The sequence below is a fragment of the Hevea brasiliensis genome, chromosome 5 (assembly GCF_030052815.1).
Source record: "Hevea brasiliensis isolate MT/VB/25A 57/8 chromosome 5, ASM3005281v1, whole genome shotgun sequence".
NCBI lineage: Eukaryota > Viridiplantae > Streptophyta > Magnoliopsida > Malpighiales > Euphorbiaceae > Hevea > Hevea brasiliensis.
The window spans coordinates 115,858,333-115,880,219 of record NC_079497.1 but is presented as its reverse complement, the minus strand read 5'-3'; the positions used below and the strand labels follow the sequence as shown (position 1 = coordinate 115,880,219).

The 21,887-nt window shown below is 44.0% G+C and overlaps 2 protein-coding genes and 2 pseudogenes across 2 annotated transcripts; 1 reads left to right on the top strand and 3 right to left on the bottom strand.

Moving 5' to 3' along the window:
• The window catches only part of LOC131180010 (NADH-ubiquinone oxidoreductase chain 5-like), a 7,738-nt pseudogene extending 6,322 nt beyond the window's left edge, over positions 1-1,416 (top strand).
• Positions 1,417-2,023: 607 nt separating this feature from the next.
• Positions 2,024-3,650, bottom strand: LOC131180011 (cytochrome c oxidase subunit 1-like; annotated as a pseudogene).
• Positions 2,934-6,819, bottom strand: LOC131180009 (cytochrome c oxidase subunit 1-like). Its single transcript, XM_058147594.1, has one exon. The coding sequence runs from the start codon at positions 4,624-4,626 to the stop codon at positions 3,814-3,816; it is 813 nt and encodes a 270-aa protein (XP_058003577.1). The 5' UTR covers positions 4,627-6,819; the 3' UTR covers positions 2,934-3,813.
• Positions 6,820-19,449: 12,630 nt separating this feature from the next.
• LOC131180008 (protein Ycf2-like) lies at positions 19,450-21,554 on the bottom strand. The gene has a single exon (XM_058147593.1). The coding sequence runs from the start codon at positions 20,816-20,818 to the stop codon at positions 19,979-19,981; it is 840 nt and encodes a 279-aa protein (XP_058003576.1). The 5' UTR covers positions 20,819-21,554; the 3' UTR covers positions 19,450-19,978.
• Between the last annotated feature and the right edge of the window lie 333 nt (positions 21,555-21,887).

Sequence of the window (21,887 nt, the reverse complement as noted above, 5' to 3'; positions counted from 1 at the left end):
ACGCCTTTTGTTTTGGCAATCCTCGTTCCTTGTGTCTATCTTTTCTGAAAGGAAAGGCGGGGTCTTCTTTCTGAGCAGTTTAAAGATCGGCTCACAGATGGGTGTGGGCTGGGCAATGAACTTGCTGATGTATTGTAGCCTGCCCAAAAAAAAAGCCCTGATTTCTTTCTCTGTCTTTGGTACCGGCATGTCGATAATTGCTTTGGCTTTTGCAGGTCGACTTCGATTTCTCTTCTGCTGACAATGAACCCGAGTAGCTTACCTGACGAAGCACCAAACCTCCTCCCGGCTTTATATGCTTTTGCGGATGAATTCGAAGACTGTATTTCCGCAATCTGTCAAACACTTTCTTCAAATTCACGGTCTTCTTTAGCCCAAGACTTGGCGATCATGTCATCGACATAGACCTCCATTTCCTTGTGTTTCATATCATGAAACAGCGCAGTCATGGCTCGCTGGTACGTCGCCCCGGCATTCTTTAGACCAAACGGCATCACCTTGTAACAGAACGTGCCCTCCTATCTGATATGGTGATAAACGCCGTTTTCTCTCGGTCTTCCTCGGCCATCTTGATCTGGTTATATCAATAGAAAGCATCCATAAAGTAAAGGACAGCATCCCATGTCCAGCGGTGTTGTCCACCAGAACATCGATGTGAGGAAGAGGAAAATCATCTTTTGGGCTAGGCGTTTTTGGACTCACGGAACCAGCTTTCAAATTGAGGGAAAAACCGTTCTCGAAGAAGCGTGACCATCCAGTTGAATCTCGTTACCCTTCGCGTGTGGTTATGGGGGCGGGCCTACTTTCCACTTTGTTACTATGGAGTCGGGCGGCAAACAAGTGAATGCGATCCCGCCCTCCATCAGCCGGTGTGTGTGGTCTTCGCTCCTTATAGCTCTACACCGCCGCCGGTCACTTTCGCTCCTCTACCATATTCATTGATTCATTCTTTGGAAGTTAGGCACGGGACTCGATAGCGCAGGCACAAGACCTTTGAATGCAAACAAAGAATAGCGAGACCGCATATCGTTTGGAACCCAAGCTTACCTTATTATTATGAAAAGGGGAAGGTTTGATAAAGGATAGTAGGTGTAGGTCTTTCCAGCTGGATTCATTAATGCAAACTGGAACTCCAAAACTTGAAGAACTGGTCTTGGAAGGAAATATTTATTAAAATCATAATCTTTCAGAAGCTGGCATCGCTAGTTGACTCCTCCTCGTCGACAGCTAGCAGTTTCTGGACTAGCCTTCCTTGCCCGCCTCAGAATATTCCTTCCTTTTCGACTGGTGGGACGAAGTCGCATTGATTGAATCGGTTCTGGTCTTCGCTGAAAAAGTGAGGCTTTACTTGACGAGTAGACCTTAGTTACCCGCTTATTGGGACCTGCAAGAAGCTGAGTTTCTTTGCTTTCAAAGTTTTTGGAAAAAAGAAAAAGTCAAAGCAGCAGACCAGTAGTTCCAGTATCCACCTTTAGAGAAATTTTTGAAGAAGGTTCCGTTTAACACTTCTTGGCCAAGCAGGAAGAGCAGAAAATAAGTGCTTTGTCGGTTGAAGGTGCTCTCTTCTCTACTCCTAGACATAGGATAGAGGCTCACTCTGAATCCATAGTATCCTCTGCATCTTATGCATCTTCTGTCTTGTCTCTTGGTTTCAGGGAGCCTGTGAGCAAGAGTTCTCCCCCGAAAGTGGCTTTCTAGGAGGGAAGTGGGCTTCATTCAATGGAATGCTTTGTTGGTTCAGCTCAAGGGGTCAGGTTTTTCGGTTTAGTGTGGAGGGGGGCGCTCTTTGTTGACCTTTCAGGGGACATGTTAGAATGTGAAGCTGGCAATACGTGCTTGAGTCGATGATCAATCCGCCGTTCCATCCTTCTATAGATGGTGATCAGATTTGTTAAGATCTAGAATCATCTGTGAATCCCCACTTTGATTGACCTTGACCGGTCATTGCTGGAAAATAGGGCCCTAGCCTCGTCGGCCCTCCAATTCTCAACCCCGACCTACACAAGTGGTTTTAGAACCCACATTTTGAAAAGTTCTGTTAGGTTCTTAGTAGCAGTCGGCGACCTTTTCTTCTTTTACTTCACATAGCTTTTCGTCTCCTTGATAGCTGGAAGTTCTCCAAAAGTATGAAAAGCTGGAGGACTTTGTACCATCCATTCCAGTGTGGTTGGATTCTGTTCAACAGCCCAAGGACTTGGAGCACATCTTTTGTTATTTCCACTGCTTGAAGTGATTGTTACGACCACGAAGAAACGACGAATCCCAACTACGGATATATAAGAGCCAAAACTGCTAAGGGCATTCCATCCAGCGTAAGCATCTGGATAATCTGGAATGCGACGTGGCATACCCGAAAGCCCTAAGAAATGCATGGGAAAGAAGGTCGGATTAACCCCGAAAAAAGTGATCCAAAAATGGATTTGACCTAAAGTTTCAGGGTATGTCCGACCAAAGATTTTACCCACCCAATAGTGAAATCCTGCAAATAAAGCAAAAACGGCTCCCATAGAAAGTACATAATGGAAATGTGCAACCACATAATAAGTATCATGTAGAGCAATGTCTAGCCCAGAATTTGCCGGGACTATTCCAGTGAGTCCTCCTATGGTGAACAAAAAGATGAACCCTACAGCAAATAACATGGGTGTTTTGTATTGTATCGAACCCCCCCACATGGTAGCGATCCAACTAAAGATTTTGATTCCAGTGGGGACAGCTATGATCATGGTAGCTGCGGTGAAGTAGGCACGGGTATCAACGTCTAAGCCCACAGTAAACATATGATGAGCCCAAACAAGAAATCCAAGAACACCTATACTGATCATGGCATAAACCATGCCTAGATACCCGAAAACCGGTTTTCCCGAAAAAGTCGAAACGATATGACTTATGATACCGGATCCCGGCAGAATTAGAATGTAAACTTCAGGGTGCTTCTCTCTTCTACTAATAGTTGCGGATGAATAGAAGAAAGGTGGACTATATCATCAACTTATTCCATTTGTCTAGGAAAGCTAGCCATGCTTTATGGTGAATACTGTCAGGTTTAAATGCTTTGAGATCGTAAAGACTGTAATATTCCTCAATAAGGAAGAATCGTCGTGATTTATGACTTCGGAAAGTACTTGATTTAAAGTAATCTAGCATCATGATAACATCTTTTCGACTTTGTACAGACCATTGATAGTAACCATTTTGACTACTATCAAAGTAGATATTTCCTCCAAATACTACCTTATAAGACTCTACATCTTGTAGAAGTTTATTAGTTACTCGAATACTTAGTTGAGGTAGTTGATTCTTCATAGCGATACCAATGGTACCATCAGCATCAAAGAATCCTGCAAACCAATTTGATTGAGCATCTAGTGTAATAGGTAGAATTACAGGGATATCCAGTACTTGACAGACACGATGTAGTTGAAGTAGTCGTGCTGAATGTCGAATATGACCATTAATACAATTCATTAGTTTAATCATACCAAGTTTATTATGTAGTCGATAACGATAAGCTTTAGCACCTGATCGCATTTTAATACTTCCACCAAGCATATGTTGGATATATCGTAGTAGTGGTAGATCTTCAAGTCCTATAGTAATTTCAAGAGAAGTATATCCTTGTTTACTAACTTGAATACTTCCATCACCATCGATAATTCCAGCTAGCCACTCACAGAAGGATTTAGGATAAGTTGTTGCGCATGTAGTCTCTGAGGTTCCTACTAGACTGCTTTTATGTCGTTGGTTACCTGCTGATTGTGTCTTAGATACTCCATTTTTACTAGATCGGGGTTTTACTAGAAAACCACTTATTCACATAGTAGGAGTACCATTAAGCAGACAGTCCCAGCATACAGCGCAATGCGTATTCAGATTTTCATCTGAAAAGGGCCATTTAAAACCGAAGAACCAAAAGAGATGCTGGTATAATATGGGGTCTCCCCCTCCAGCGGGATCAAAAAAGGTTGTATTAAAGTTTCGATCGGTTAATAACATGGTAATTGCCCCTGCCAGTACCGGAAGTGATAATAAAAGTGGGAATGCTGTCACTAGAACGGACCACACAAATAGGGGTGATCTATGCATAGTCATTCCAGGTCCACGCATGTTGGAGATAGTTGTTATAAAATTGATAGAACCTAAAATGGATGAAACACCAGATAGATGAAGACTAGAAATTGCTGAATCAACTGCTCCTCCAGAATGGCTGGTAATACCACTTAAGGGCGGATAGACCGTCCACCCAGTGCCGCTGCCCACTTCCACTAAGGCTGAGCTTAATAGGAGTAAGAGACTTGGTGGCAACAACCAGAATGAAATATTATTTAATCGTGGAAATGCCATGTCAGGTGCACCTATCAGAATCGGAACAGACCAATTACCAGATCCACCTATCATCGCCGGCATAACCATAAAAAAGATCATTAAAAAAGCGTGAGCCGTTATTAAAACATTATAAAGTTGATGATTCCCACCAAGAATTTGATCGCCCGGTCGTGCTAATTCCATACGAATCAGTACTGAGAAGCATGTGCCCATCACTCCAGCAATGGCACCGAAGATGAAATATAAAGTCCCTATATCCTTGTGGTTAGTGGAGAACAGCCATCGGACCAGATTTGTCATAGAAATTGAATATTATTTTCTTTCGGTTCTGCTTTCTTGCTCTAAAAATTTCTTGTTCTAAAAATGAAGAAAGACTTGTCGGAAATCACCGGTTGGGTTAGGCCAACCAAGAAAGAAATGGGATTTTTGGGCGTAACATTCTTTTGCTTTTGGAACTTCTGTCCCATACGCACCAACTCCTTTCTCTCGGATGTAGCCACAAACAAGATATAGAAAGAAATAACAATGATAAGTGGGTAAACTTGGTTGTATACCAGAAGCTGAGAGACTACATGTTCCTAAGTAGACAAGAAAGCTCCCAGTAGGAAGTGAATCCACCCCGAACACAATCTCCGGATGACTGTATGGCCTTTTCTTTTAGAGGATTGTAGTATTTTACGTTCTGGGGGTGCCCTTCCGCTCTGCCCTATCATTTTCGCATCTTCGGTCAAATCAAAGCTTATCATAGAAGCACTAGTTGTACTTTCGTAATAGGTAGAGCGATCATCTGGATGTGGAAGATGAGTCACTAGAACTAATTCGAGTAGATATCTATTAAGGGGATCACCGTCTCGGTGCCCTTTTCTTTTTGAGGCCCTTATTTACATACGAAATCATCCATTTGAGCCATCGACAGAACTACATCTTTGTTCACAAGAACTAAGTAGATGGGACCTTTCAGAGACCGCTCCAGTGTACAACAAATCCTTTTAGATCTGATTCACTTCCCGGACTCATACAATTACAATAGGGTCCTTCCTTTATCTTTCGAATTATCACAACATAGGCGGATGCCCCAGGGTATGCAATCTTGCTTCCCTCTATCGGTTGACCAGGGCCGCAAGAAAGATGTCTACTATGTGCCCACCAATGCTCACTCTCCTCAACTTCGTCGATCCTCGTACACGAACTCATCTCTGAATCATTCGAATACAAGTCTATCAGGATTCGCCAGAAGCACTTAAAGGAAGAGGAACCGTTTGCATGCAGCATCCTTTCCTTCCTCTTGAATTATCTTTATTAATTACATTTCTGCATGAATCAATCTTGAGTCTACTCGAGCCTCAAAAGCATATCGATATGAATGACCTTTTTATCACTCTACGAGAGAACCCTCCTTGAAACGACTTTCGTAGCAATCGATTTATCTAGTGCATGATCATCGCTTTAGCTATTGAACTGGACCCTGCCTCTAAAGCTGAATATGAGCTTTCTTTCTATTCGAAACTAGCTCTGGCGGCTGCCCCGATCAGGAAGGCTCTTTCACATCGTCTAATCTTTGAAAAATGTTTGGAAACAATTCTTAGGTACCGATTCAGGAAAGCAAATCAAACGACTACTTACTAGCTTTTTTGTGCTCCTAGCCCTTTTATTTTGATCTAAAGTATTACCTGTGGCTACCCGCAAGCTAAACATTGATTGTTCTATGAGCTTCTACACTCCCAAAGACAGTAATCGATTAATTTGGTATGGAAGACGCATTGGATTGGTCACGCAGAGATTCTTTCTTTTGTAGCATTTCTTTTGGTACTCGATGCCATCACGCTCCTACAGAAGCTCTCCCTCGCCCCTTTGAACTGACCAACGAGACTACTATCTCCGCCGGAAGCTAGGCGCATTCGTCCTATTATTGAAAGGTAGACTGAACACTAACCAGATTGGCATCTTTCCCGGGAGAACTAAAGCAACCTCTATCTATTAACGACCACTTGGGAATCGCTAGCTCGCATACGTTGGTTCGCTCGTACGCCCTGCTCGATTTACAGCTAGGGAAGTGAAAGGAGCAAGTTCTTGCTTGGCATGTGACTTCTACGGCAATCCCATGTCTTCAGGCAAGGTAGCCTTAGCTATCCCAGGTTGTGAACTGGCTCCAATCAGTGCTATTCTCCGATCCATAGTTGCATTCTATTTCCATATTTCTGAGTGAGCTGAACAGACGCTTTCTTATCTTACGATAAAATGACTCTTAACTTAGCAAAATGTAAAGCTCTTTGAAAGAAGCCGGTGAAATTCTTTCCTTAATGGGCGAATTATCTTAACGAAAGCCTTCTTTTTGACTCTCGTGTGAGGGTTGTCATAACTTGTGTCTATCCGCTGTTAAATGACTTAACTTAATAGAGTCCTAAGGGCAGTCTCAAAGATAAGGGGTTCAAGCCGTATTCGTTTTGATTAGCTGTCCCAGGGATAAGAGTAAGTATTGGCTGTTGGCATGTCCGAGCTAAGATCGGTTGAGGCGGGTAAAGACGGTTGCCTAGCTTACTTGGTAAAGGACTCCCTATAGTTGCGGAATATGCTTTTTGCCAAGTTGAAGAGAGACAAAGGCTGGCCGCCCAGTCAGCATCAACATAACACACCAAACTAGGAGATGAGCAAGGCAGAAAACGAATACCATAACCAATAGTCCCCTCGAGATATCTCGGAATTCGTTTGACAGCCTGAAAGTAACCTATAATCAGTTGTCAGTTCTCTCAAAAGAGTCCAGCTGCGAGGTGTAGAAAGAATAAAAATTGTTGATCTTGAAAAGCGAGGAGAAGGAAATCCAACCTTACTTTACTACTGTTAAAGAATAAAGTAACACAGCTTATATGCGACACTCGACTAAAAAACTAAACTTATCAGTCGACCTTTCTTTTCTGGCTAAAGATAGACCCTCCTGCCAATTACAGTTTGAGTTCTAAGGATTGCAGCCCTGAGGCAAACTTATCTAATTGTATTACTAAGATAAGCCTTTTTCCCTGAAGGAAGCCTTTCCAATTACAGGACTGGGAGAACCCTTAGAATCCGTATTTGAGGGTGCTGACAAAACTGAGGGCAAAATGGAGGTTTTTTCTCGAGCGCCGCCGTAGGAACTCTATCGTTTTGGCCATTCCCGACTGCATTGCTTTTGGGTTGCATAGAGATTGAGGACTGCCCTTCTCGAACGTTTGGAAGTTAGCAAGCATTTGTTTTTGAAATGTTAGCATATTCTTCATCATCTCCCCCATTCCTTTATTTATCACTTCCAGTTCCCCAGAGGTGAATATAGATCTTGGACTCCCCTTTTCTTGCTCCATATTCTCCATGGTTTGGAGGTTGCTTCTTCTTTCGCTCTTGCCTTAGCTCTGGTAATGATAGGGATCAGTTCGCACGAAGGCATATTTTAGGTTAGGGTCTTCTTCACCTTCAACAACATCAGCTTGCAGAAATCCTCTAATCCTTACCCTCCTATCTTTGAACTATATTAGATAGGTTTATTCAGTATAGTAGCATTTAAACTAGACCTATAAGTCAATCCCACGCACGGGTAAGTAAAAAAGGTAAAACGAAAGAGAATGCCCTGTGGCACTGACTTTGGGAATAGAAGGAGCAGTTGTTCTTACAGAATAGGCGGTTAGCCTTCTTCCTTAAGGAAATGGCATAACTGCCTCAAAGAAAGACTCGGCTGCTTGAAAAAAAGTCCAATTCAACAGGCGTCTAACTGGTTGAGCAAAGGACTACAACTCGATCGATGGCTGGAATGGAAATATGAAAGTCTTACCCTTACTACTCCTCCCAAAAGGGGACTAGGCTGGCTATAAGGTACATAACTAGAAGATAGAGGCAGGAAAGTCAACTGAACTTCCTTAATCCCGGCTTGGCTAAAAGCACCTCACGGTCCTATGCCTCGAAGCTTCCTTTCTTAACTGGACGAATAGGAGAGTCAGAAGGGCTTGGCTGATGGACTAGTTAGAGTTTTTGGACGAAAGAGTGAAAATCAATCGAATCAAAGGGAGAGGAAGGATGGTCTTGGCTGTCCTTTGGCTTATTCCCCGATCGGCTTTCATAGACAACTGGTGACCTCGGGTGAGGGGCACGAAGGGAAGGGTCTAATCCGTCTTGCTTTCCCGAAACGCTATTACCGATACTCTACTTGCTTTCCAGTCTCACCCAAGAGCCCCTGAAAGGGCCACTAGTTAGTAAGACTCTATATTATCTTCTATTACTATATTAATGTAAGGTATGTAGTTTCATAAAAGAATTACGGGAATTGAATTCAGGCTGAAAAGTGCGAGACACAGAGTCAGGGGTTTACAGAAAGTGGAATGTGGAATGGATAAAGAGAATAGGTCGACTAGGGCGCCAACAAAGGGCCAAAGAGACAAAAAACCACCAGCGAGCGGCTCCACCGAGTTTCCCCGGTAGCCTACCAGTGAGAACTACTAGGCGGGAAGGGATCTAGTCGAATTCAAGCAAAAGAATAGAATACGGTTTTCGAACCCATGCATGCTACAAGAACGCTTGTATTTCCGTCTGGTCCAATAGATGTAACTGGCACCTTTCAGGTCGAGTATGAAGCCATCTCTAATGCCAGACGCTTCCTCTTTTGTGCTGTTCCTCATCTTGAAATCAATGCTGAACACATGGAATTCGATGCTTTACTTCCTCATTCTAAGTTCAGGGGGACCTCTTACAAAGGAACGTCAGCCAGAAAAAGGTTAAGCCTCCCTGGATCTCGGCAACAGCCGATTTCTCAATAGGGCCGACGATCAAATCTTCGAACAGCACCCATGCATGCAGGCCCATACCATAGCTCGGCTTTCGGTGATTGTGAATCTCTATCAGGCTCTGATCGAACGAATAGGTTTGTGTGAAATACAAGCTCACGTTCCGGAGAAAATTTGTTATACGCGTGAGGATAGGCATAAGTAGATTCAGAACCGGTTGTTCAACTGAAACTGAGTAATATTGTTTTCGCACAGAAGAGAAGATCAAGAAAGGGCACCGCTCCAACTGGGCTTAGCGATTAGAGAAGCGAAGCAGGCTTTCTGATTCTGAGAGAAAGATAGAAATCGAAAGGCAAAGAGATAGGCAAGCGAGAAAGCGCATAGCATAGCAGCACATAAAAACAAAGACCTTCACGCGACGACCGCGCGTGACGGGCGATGGGTGGAACAAATGGGTGGGGAAGGATTTCTTAGCCTTTGGCTTCAAAGCCCCCAAACTGTCAATATCCCCTTCATCCACGGAAGGCTAGCTAGCTAGTAAATGAGCGGAAGAAATCAACAACTTACAATAAAGAGATTGAGCGTTAGAAGGAGGTAGGAGCATTCACTCTTGCTATGCCGCACTCTCATACTTTTGAGTAAGTAAATCCCTGCAAGGCAGTTAACGGCTGTCGGATAGGGCATCGCGGATCCTGGGGAGATGGAATGAATGACTTTCATTCACAAGCGGGAAGCCTGACCAAGGCCGACTAGCAGAGTAGTGGATAAACAAAGGACTCAACTAGACCTATCAAACTCAACTGGCCTTTCCACAAGTGCCTCCTCTACCTTTCCATACCCCAATAACCTAAGGAAACTGGGACTGAACCTACTATATCAGAAGGTTTGGAACCCTCGATTCATCCGACTCAATGAGAAAAAGAGAACAACATGGGTTTGGCTCGCTGTGCCTCCCTCTTGGGCTGTGAAAGCGGTGCGAAAAAAGTTGGGCTACCTTGCCTTGAGAGCTTCCTGAGTCTGTGATTTCATTGTAAGTATTTGCTTCCATCTCGAAATGCTCTTTCATGATTGTATGTACACAAGTTCTCGCGCATAAGCATAGCCATATGATGAGTTGAAAGCTTCAGAGGTGGGGAACCCCCTATATAGTCTAGGAGCATCTTCCCACTCTTTTCTGTGTTCATTCAATGCTTTGCTTGTGGATTGGAAATGCGGTAAGGTCAGCCCCTGACTCTTAGATAGATATCAGCATAGCTTCGTAATGAAACTTCTCGCACATCTGTTCTGAAAGCGAGAGCTTGAGATGCATCCGTTCTGAAAGTGATCTTTCCGAATCAAGATATAGAATATGGGCAACCTTCTTCCCTAGCAAGAAGGGAGACAAAAGATTGGATTCATGTCTCCGCAGCTGTATTTAGTGTGTCACGCTGGGAATTGATAAACGACTTTCTATCTCCGTTGAAGTGAAAGCTTACTTGATCGATGTATGGGATATACCTGAAAGGGCAGTGCCACAAGGCTGCTATGCACCTGCTACGCTTGTCCTAATCAAGCCAAGACTTTCTGCTCTGCGCGCTATACTTTTGCTTTTTATCCGATCCCGGCATAGCGCTTTGCTTTCGGTTCTTCGGAGGAAACCTTACCAGACCACCACCCGACTTCGTTGCTTGTGTGTGCTTGCACATACATAGCCGAACAGGGCCTACAGAAGTCAACCTTTCTTTTCTAAATGCACACGCTTTACTGTGCGGACGGAAAGCCCTCGATTAATGCCATGGCTAGAATAAGACAGCTTCGAAGACGAATAATGCTATGGCAAACCCTACTTATCTTTTATCTGTCTTCCACCCCATTCTTTCTTTAAAGAGGGGTGGAACCCTCAAACTAAGTGACCTGGTACCCCAACTCAAAATTTATCGTGTACTTCTTGTGTTTACAGCAAGATCTCTATCTAAGTGTTGACATCAAATTCCTTACGGTAGAGCCCGATCTTGATTTATATGAATTGCTGGGCGGTTTCCTCAGCTAATTAAGAAGCCCTTATTTCGATTGACTCAGCTACTGATACAGATGTTGGCTACTCACAGACGTTCTCATATCATACAGAATCTACTGGAAAGCTAGATCTTGGATGTGCAGATTTAGTTTAATATTCATAAGTAGCAGGGTACCTGTTCTTGAGTCATATCTGCTGTCTCGACTATACATATTTCCCATCAAAAAAAATGTTACAATGAACTCCAAGCTTCGAGTAGGGCTTCGGTGCCTTCTCTCAATCGGCAAGGAAGCTAGCAATGAAGGGTATTTATCCAATGAGGCTTTCTCCTTTACTGCAGCCGGTGGATTGGTCTTTTTTTTTAGACCTCTTCCCGATTGAGAGAATACAAGAGGGAGCTCGCACTAGATCTTCGAGTGGAAGATATGGAAGGACTAGCTTGGGAAGGAGGAAGTGTGAACAGCTCCCAAAGGCTTGATTTTCTGAGTTATGTTCGGACATCGAAGCTAGTTCCATACAAGGTGAACCTTCCTTCCTTCTTTGCTTGGTTCCTGCGCTAACGCCTAATAGATAGATGTGGGCTTTCTTTCGGGCTAGTGCAGTGCGCTCAACCGCTTCCAGCTACAACTCAACGTACCGGGACCACAACTAAGCCTTTAGCGAAAAGCCATCGACCAATAGTGCCCTAGTTACCTGCGGGTCGGGCCGGTCAGCCTTTCTTTGGCTAAGCTGATTAAGATCGATTTATTAGAGTGAACTTTGATCTCCTTTACTTGATTGATAGGAAAGTGACCCTTGGCTATCTTACGAAGAGCCTAACTCTCTCATCTAAAAAGATTGACACTAAGCGAAGAATGCAGACTGGAAACTCAAATTCCCTGAAGCTCATGTTGTGGTTCTGCCTAGAACACATTCGGATCACAATCCGATTCTCATTGACTCTGCTGATTACATTTCTAATTTCCGTCAGAATAGACCCTTTCGCTATCAAGCTGCTTGGCTAAACCATGATCAGTTCCACAATATCTTCAAGCAAGTCCATCCGTTCAAGTGGCCATTCCATCACTTCTGCAACCTCAGCTTTACTTTAACAGTAGCGGTTAAGGATTGGAATAAGGCAGTTTTCGGTAACTCACAACAAGCGCCGAACCTTAGCCCGGCTAGAGGGCATCCAGCGGGCCCTTACTCATAAACATTCGGACTTCCTCATGAAATTAGAGAAGGACCTCATCACCTACTACAACCAATTACTTAGAGATGAGGAATTACACTGGTGCCCCGATCCCTGATGGGCCAAGGACCTCTGATTGGTTTAGATCTATTCTGCCGGTTCCTCCGAGGCTGCTTTCATTGCTTTCTTCATACATACGAGGTAGTTTCAACCACCCCACTCGGCAATAGGAAATCCCCTTCTCGACCAACTGATCTACGATGTTTCGTCACGCATGCAATGACAGAAGGACAGAAGCGCGTTCCCTTCGTCCTCAATGTGCGTCCACAACTTACTCGAGTGCTTGAAATGCCATTCGGTTGAAGGCACCTTCATCGTTGGAAGGACCAAAACCAGATCCCCGATCTGGCGGATCATTCCCTCTAACAAGCTAAACAAGAGTCCAGGAGCGATAGATTCTTTCTTTCTCACAGTCGCTTCAGTCGCGGCTTCCTCTGTCGAACCGTATCTGGAAGTTGAAAAATCGAATCCCAGTCCGAAAGAAGAAGAAAGGGCTTGGCTTTCATCCCACGTATATTAACGGAATATCTGTGACACAGCTACCTTGTTCACCGAGATACCATTCCATAAAAGGGTCCAGGGCAGCAAACCATAAGCAAGGAGTCAGAGAGGCTCTCTTTTTCTCTTCCTCACACCTACGTGAGGGACACGTCTTCACTGGCTTCATGGCCAACTTCAGTCATGAGATGAAAGATCATGGCAAGATTGATGCCGATGCCGAGCGGAACCATCTTTTTGTGAAATGCAGATGCAGTGGTCGATTGCCTAGCAAAAGCCTTTTTCGAGTTTGAACGTTGGATCAGAACAGACCAAAACCGCCGGAAATAAGGCACCGGGGATTGGTTCAGAAAGGGATCCTGGAGGTGGTCGCTCATTCACTTAGCTGGAAGCACGCATTCATATCTGTCTTGGTAAGCAAGATTAGGTCAGTCTTCCTTACGAAGAGTGGGCATGATGAGAACAAATGGTAGGACAGGAATTCGTCCTAAACTCTTTTTTGTGTGTCATAGGCTGACCGCACGAGTAGAAGATCTTCAGGGTATGGTCCCTCGCCTCTATGCCGTTTCCTTCATGGGATCGCCCGATTTCAATTGAGGATGTTCCCCACCAAACAGGGTCAAGTCTCGCTTTCTATACAGAGATATGCCCATCAGATGAAAGATTTTCACGCTCTCCAGGAACCTTGTTTGACTATTTTATTTTCATAGGCAAGACTAACTAGTAGTTCCAAAGAAAGGAGCATCTGGCATAGGCAGCAAACCTTGGGAAGGCTTTCTCCGTATGATCGGTTCTTTTTTCACATGTAGGTTCCTCCGCAGCAAAGATGGTATGGTCGATTGGCTTACGCTCTTACTTGGAAATGGTCTCAGTAGCGAAGTCAATAAAGAGGGTAGTCCTCCTAGCTAGGAAGTAGAATATTCATCTTACGATTTGTTTTTACTACGTATCATTAAGAACTAGAATACTAGGGCAAGCCCCGTTCCTCAATCAAAAGTCAAATCACCAAGCAAAAGGTAGGAATTGGGCACCGGAGAATGAAACTTTTACAATCAATCTGGATGGATGCAATACATTTCAACCAACGTCTTCCATCTTCGTCCTTTTCTCATTAAGGCAAAGCAAAGGAAGGTCTATATTTCTCTTACGCAATTCCTGACTACTGACTAGTCGTAGTTAGCCTAAAGACCGGAATCAGAGGTTTCTGGGCTGCTAGGCTTCTTTCTCATAGTAAGCTGTGGGTTCTTCAAGCTTTAGATACTAGCAGGTGTCTTTATCTAACTGCCTTTAACGGACCATAGGATCTTGAAAGGGCTGATGGTAAGCCCCGGTAGCTATATATGCTTCAGCTCTTTTTTAGGTGTCGTACATCGGGAACAAATCTCTTTACTTTGTATTTACTTTCCTGTTGTAGAACCATACACCAGACGTAAGTTTCATCTTGTTTTCATCGAGAGCTAGGCCCCTACAATTCACACAGAATTCAACACGTAAAGTATATAAAGCAGGGAGATTCAATCTATCAGTTAGCAGGATGCCTTATGCCACACAAAAACATTCCTTCAAAACCACCTTCTCTCATTATATCAGGTCAAACCTGGACATTAGCTCGATTCTTACACCGGAAAATGTGGCAAAGAATGAATTGATATAGGTGCTTATATCACAGATCAGATCGATTTGATTGAATGTAATAGATAAACAGAATAATGGCTCCATTTCAATTTAATGGGACGGTCCCTCTTCTCTTATATGTTATGTTCATTTTAATCTGTGATCGCTGCAAGCACCTTGTCGATACCAAACACTTAATGCTAGGCTTCCGCTGTCGGTCCGGACCGGGTGATGAAACTGAACGTACTTTGGTTAGTCATTCTGCTTGTATCGACTTCCGTCTGTTCAATACAGATACCTGTCATATTCCATAGCTGTTCTTTATTTTTCTTCCCTTGATCGTCACCTCGTAACCAAGAACTGCTTTCCCGGCGCTCTGCGAGGATCTTGCTACTTCGACTTCGTTGGTATGTATTGTCCTTGACACTTCGGAAATCGGAAAAGGCCGCGCAAGATAAATTGTTGATATGGATTCGATCAATGAAGAGGATTTGCACATCTGATATCCGCTTGTGAATGGCCGGTGGCTTATTTTGCTCTTTTTTTATTTTTCCATTCTAATAAAGTTTTGCTTTCTTTTTCCGGAAGTTGCAAGCATTGTTGATATCAAGAAATTAAATTACCGATTATCTAAAGTCATATTCTAAAAAGAGAATATATATAGCTTATCCATATTAGATTGAGACTTGAGACTCGAAAGTACGTAAGCTTGACACCCTTACTTATCTTACTCTTACAACTGGTAATAAACTTACCACCGTGGTACAGAACTTCGCTCTTTCAAGAGATAAACTGGGACTGCGGTACTAAGACCAAGACTAAAGAAACATAGAACCAAGAAATTATGTATAGTAATGGGACACAACCAAGGATTCTAAACGACAGTAGTGAAAAGACAGGAAAGTTTCTTCTAAAACTAAAATAAAAGGGCGATTGGTAAGATTCGCCTTAAGTGTCAGTTGGCAGACTTGAAGTCTGAAATCACGTGTTATGTGATTGATAACGACACGTCCTACAATCTACTGCTGGGAAGGCCTTGGATTCACGGGAACTTTGTTGTTCCGTCCACCCTCTATCAATACTTCAAATATGTCGACGAGGACAAAAAAGTACAAACAAAACAGTCTTCACAGATCGGAAGCCGGGGTCGAAGAAAAGCCCAATTTATTCCTTCCACAAGAAAAATGAAAATACCTTCAAAATTTCTCATAACGCCGAGATCTAAGCCCCGGTCATTCCGGCAGCTAAAAAGAGGAAAAGCTAATCTAATGTGGTCACTATTAGCGTCACATCTGATAGTGAAGAAGAGGCCAAATAGGGTAAACAGGCAATGCGCGTAGGCGTAGGTCTTCCACTATGACCTCTGGTGTGCCACTCGTCAGTTGAGAAACCTGGGGGAGCTATCTTCGTGGTACCAATGACTGGGGTCAGGGGGCCAATTATAATATAAAACAGGGCAACTTAAACATATGCTTTGAAGGTGGAGCCTATTGCTACAGAAGGGAGGCCAGACTTTTCCAACTATGGCCTTATTGCTAAGAAGATAATGCAAAAAATGGGCTATGACTTGGAAAATCCTGTCGGACTCAAAAATGGGAAGGGGATTAAGGAGAAGGGGCTTGACGAAGGCACAAAAGCAGACATTAGAAGAAGGGGAGGCTATCAGCTTTCCGACGTACGTTCTGGGGTACATCCCAGATTATGGAACGAGAGATGGGTCGGAATCTGAAGCTTATGAGTCGTCCACTACAGAAGGCTGAGACCCTGAAGTTGAACTGTCTTGCGAACCTTTCTCTAGCAGTAGCAGTAAACTTCGCAGCAGTCCTAATTTACTAATAGAGCTCCGACAGTGATGAATCAGGCGAGGAAGATGAAGAAAAACTCCAAGCCTTAACACGTGCAGCGTCAGAAAGAGAGGAGCCCCCTATTACGTAAAGCTCCTCCCACGGAAGACGAAGTAAAGCAGATCCATTTTGGCACGGACGATGAACCACGCCCGATATTCATCAATGCCCACCTTGCTCCTGAAGAAGTGATGTAGTATACCCAACCTCTCCAAGAGTTCCGTGATGTGTTTGCATTCCGCTATGCAGAGATGCCAGGGAAAAAATACGTCGCCGTCCATAAGCTCAAAATTCGGGAAGATGCAAAGCCGATAAAACAAGCACAGAGAAGGTTCCACCCTCTACTCATGGAAAAGATAGAGAAAGAAGTGCAGAAGCTTCGCAACGTCGGCTTTATTAGGTAGGGAGGAAAAGCACCCGGACGACCTCTACAGATTTGCCCATTCTGCACCCCTTTCGGCATTGACTCTTACCTTATATAGTCATGCCCTTCGGGTTAAAAAAATGCAGGATACGAAGTACAGTCTATGACGAAAATCTTCAGAGAGATGTTGCATAAAACCGTAGAATGCTACGTGGATGACCTAGCCGTAAAAAGCCATAAAAGAGTCGACCACTTGGCAGATTTACGAAAAGTCTTCCTTAGGCTTAGGTAACACAACTTGAAGATGAACCCTCTAAAGTGCTTCTTCGGAGTATCGTCAGGGAAATTCCTCGGATTCATAGTACGAAAGAATGGGATTAAGGTGTATCCCGCCAAAACAAAAGACATACTGGGGATGCCGTTTCCTACCAAGGAATTGAGAGGCTTCCAAGGACGGCTGGCACCCTCTGCCGCCTAGTCTGGTTGCCTTTGCTTCCTCAAGTGAGAGGCACACACCGTCGTTGACTCAGCGTGATATCTTTCCGACGGTTTGCTCTTGTTCTGAATGGTATTGAAGTTTGGTTCCAGAGCCGGTTACGGGCAGCCCCGGGACGACCGAAGGATGGTGGCCCTGCTTGGACTTCACGGTCCTAAGGAAGCGTGCAGGGAGGATACCCACAGTTATCCACACGGATTAGTCACCCGTTCTCTTCTCAGCCTGCTCCGCTGACAGGCTAGCTTCTGGGCGCTATGCTTCCCTCATCTGGGGGCGGATTTCCCCTCTCTCTATACCGGCGCTATTGTCTTTTCTAGTCTTGCCGTTGCCGTATATTGATAGGCCTTCTCCCGATCCTACTTGAGGCTGTTTAGCATAGAAGGACGTCCCTCGTCAGGGTGGGCTGCGTCCCGTAGGATTGGCTTAACTGGGCCCCTACTACCTCTTGCTTCCCCTTCAACTATACAAGCCGGACCCCTTCGACGTATAAGAGACGAATCGGCAGGCGGATTGGTCTTTGCGCCTTCTGGACGCGGCCATCTTTCCCTCCCACTATACACCTTGCTCAGATCTTCCCCGAGCGGATGGGCACTCGGCTTTCCTCCCCGCGCTGGCTCTTCCCCTGGCCGTCTCATTGCTACTGCTAGTTCTCTACTCTATAGTGACTCTGACTACTGGTTTACGGCTACTGCTACTACAGTTTCCCTATTACACTCTGACTATTGCACTCTTACTGTTCTCACTGAGACTGATATACTCTTAGTACTCTTCTCCCTATTACACTCTTAACGACTACTGGAACTCTACTCTCTTTTTACTCTTACACTGTTGACTGCTACTGCTCTTGCTTCCTTTTCTGTCACAACCCCTTCAAAGAGGGCATTCGATAGCAACCCCATCCCATCCATCTTATTCTTTTATCAAAGAAAGGCTATCGCTCATCTTGGTTCCGGCGTAAGTAATAAGGGTACAAAGGAAGAAAGAGAGTAATCTGAATGTGCAGCTGATTTCGATTGATTCTATTTCACCAACAAAGACTGGCACCGGGTAGACTAAAGTGAGAGCCCACGATAGGGGATCATTGTCTTCACCACCCCCGGTAACACCAGTCAAATCAGGTAAGGCAAAGCTGCTGTAGTCAGGGCAGTATATAAGGAAAGGAACTTAGTAGGATGCCGATAGAAGCTCCTGTTGGCGGGACACTGATTGATCAGCAAAAGACCTTACAAATAGAATTCGATTATTAATTTTGTTTAGGGCGGTAGTTACCAAGCTAAAAGCAGGTAAAACAAAACATCTTTTTGTTTTTGCGATTCCCCGATCATTTATCGATTTTCTGTCTTGTCTCCTGGTCCTGCTGCCTCGTGCTCCTCCACGGCTTTCTTTCCTGGCATCCTTTGTTGCTTGCTTTTGTTTGCTTTTTTATCATCGAATATTTGGTCCTGGAACTCGAATCTCGCTTTCTACCTTGGAAATAGTCGTACCGTTTGGCTCAGGTTACAGTACACTTTCTGGATCAGGGATAGCTACTGAACTTTTATACATATGCAAGGATGTAAGTAGCTATCTTCTTTTCCGCCGGTACACTGATGTTGGTCTGCCTGTAGTAAGAAGCTCACGAGGCCGGGTTAATACATGAGTGAGTGCCAGGTAATTATGGGTTCTGCCGCACCTGATTCCCGAGAAAGGGGAAAGCATCATATCAATGAAGGAATGCAAGTGTAGTTTTCACCAGATCTAATGTCTGATTTCGACCTTGATCTATTTGAAAGGAACTGGCTTGCTACCATTTTCCTGTTGGGAAGTAACCCTTCTAGAAAGAGTAGGCTACTGCTCAATCTGAAAGCAGTTAAAGAAAGACGGGATCTAAAGGAAGGCTATGAGAGCAGTTAGAGTGTAGCCATGTGCGAGCTGCTAGCCTTCTCGAAACGAAATTCTTCGATGCACCGGTAGACCTCATGTTCAGGCTGATAGGTTCTTTCCTATCCTGCTTAACTTAATAATATAAACTATCCGAAGTCAAGGAATTTGAAGAAGGCTCTTTGGCAGATTCTTTAGATCTGGATAGAGTCTTGCTCATTAAAGAGAGTTGTAGATTCCATTCCTAAGATCAAGATCAGGCGTCAGTGCCCTTCCCTTTTTTTATTCTATTAGTAAGGCGCTAAGGCTACAATTACAATCAAACTAAAGCAAGAAGCGAGAAAGTGTCTTTTGATTTTGATAAAGAAAGTGCTTTGATCCTGTGAGCAATCTAAGCCTCCCCGAAGGGGATTATTCGCTTGTAAGCATAGAATAGACTCAATTCCGATCGTGCAGCTAACCACTGCAAGTGACGGGGGGTGGCGCACTAACGGATCTTAAGCGGTCTGATAAGAAAGATGTGAATTCTGGTTGAACCGCATGAAGCGAGGCAACAATTGTAGTATAATATAGTACAGTAGTTGTTGGAGAAAGAAAGAGATCGGACGAAAATGGAAGACCAGGTGTACAAGCAGGACTAGGCTTATTGGCCTAATGCTTAACTTCTTCATGACTTCTCCGCTCGGTGAGGTTTATTCGGCTAGGAAATGAGGTCTCAGAGAACCTTATCTTACGCCCGGAAGAAGCCCTGTCCCATTTACCGCCTGGTTCAACCCCATATGTTCGCATCAGTACGTCGAGGCACCGAAGGTGATAAAACCCTCTTTTCTCGAACGAGTGATTCGATATAAATATCCTTATATTTTAAATTAACACGGAAAATTGTCCTCGCCAGAGTTCACGATCTAAAAAGGAAGTGTTGTAGGCGTGATTAAGATTGTAGTTAGCCTGCTGCCCGCTCGCTACTGTCCCTCTCGTAGTCCCCAAGTCCCACTCATCATTGGCCCCTACCCTCTTTGGTAATCAAAAAAAAGGAATCCTTTCAATCGAAAGAAGCGCTCTAGCTTTGAAGTACAGGAATGAGAATTGATCAGACTCAATAGAATTTGATCAATCCTTTTTTCTGTCGTTAAGGTGGAGAACTGAACCAAGAATTCTCTTTCTTTATCATCAATCGAATCACTGTTCGCGACCAAGGATTCTATTTTATCATCAATCCAATCACCGTTCACGTTTTTTCTTTTTCTTATCAATGAATAAATCTCTTTACTTGTATGACTTAGATGTCTCGTATTTCTCGAAAAAGTGATTCGATTGATGGGATTTGGTATGATACTTATGAGATCGATGAGATTGATATTAAAAAATTTCTTCTTAGAACGTATTGATTTAACCCCATAAGCGGGACCACCACCCCATAGCATGTTGCCGCCAGAAGCAGAACCCCGCATTTCTTCTAGAAAATCTCCTAATTGTTCCAGAGCAACTAGAAAGAGATTCTTTAACCAGAAAGAATTCAGTTCAGATGTAGGATACCTATCCAGAAGTTTTCGCAACTCAATCATGTATGATGGAATCATCAAAGATTTGACCTTTTCGAACTCTGTCTGTAACTCACTATAGGCTCGGGAAACAAAGAAAAGATGTGTACGAACGAGATATCCAGCAACAAGAAGAAGGAAAAGGATTGAATAGAGGAACTCCCGAACATTTGGCGATCTCAGATGTGTCGATATCAATGGTGGCTCATTATTTCGATGAATCATTTCTTCGGACATTGGAAGAACTTCCACTCCTTCTTCCCCCAAGGGAACTGCCTTCTTAGCGAAAAAGCATGTGTTAAGCATAACGTGAAAGGCGTGGCCCCAGTAGTGTTCGGAGATAGCGAAAGAAGAGCCTAGACAGTAGTGTCTCCGCTTGCAAAGCTGGTAACCTGATCGACTAAGAACCGATCTCAAGCTTGAGGAGCAAATGGGTGCTTTACTTGAAAGAAAGGCGTAATCGCATGCGCGCGCAAGAAGAGCGATCGAGGAACTGAATGAACTGGGGGCTACTTGGGCCTTAGATCTGGTCCGAGCGCATCTATTGGATCACGCTTGCATTTAGGAGTGATCAGTTCATCTTAATTCGAAATGAAAATATCGTAAGAGAAGAAAACCGTTGATCTAGTACGGGACCTCAACCGGTGGATCTGCCTTTCTTCGCGCATTTTCTGGCTCTGCAAAAAAACTGCGTAAAGTGAGATGTGTGATAGCTGGCATGGGACTGTTTACCAGCAGCTAATTGTGCATCGTGGTCTCTGTGTGTGAATCGTGTTCTAAAAGTGATAGGGTGCTGATAAGCGCTTCCCCTAATGCTACCAGCTTCCTCCACCGTCCGAGTCAGAGTCCTAGTCGGTATGGTGACAGCATATAGCGGCCGATTGGTCTGCGACACGCGCCTACCGTGGAAGCTCTCGCGACTGCTTTTTCCCACATTTGTTTGTGCATCTTTTTCCCATGCTTTTGTTTGTGCATCTTTTTCCCATGCCTTTCTTGGTTGGCCTAACCCAACCGGCAATTTTCGACAAGTCTTTTTGCTTAGAGCAAGCCTTCTTAAGATAAATTCCTCACCCGAAAAGCACTTCGCTTGCCTAAGGGCTAAATAAGAGAAATAGCAGTCAGTCTACAAAGGGAAAGGGAATAAGAATTTATTTTTAGTACTCAAAATAGGATGAGCGATCAAGTTCTAAACTACCTTATCAATTTAATCTCCGGCCTTGCCCTACCATCTTTTATTTTCATACTAGCCAGTTGGAGGGTTTCCAGGCTGCGAAATTTGACAATGGAAAACTACGTGGATCGGGTAGATGAATCAGTCGCGAACACGCTTAAGGAACAGCTTAGTACTAAGGTACTAAGCCCCTTATTTCAGAAC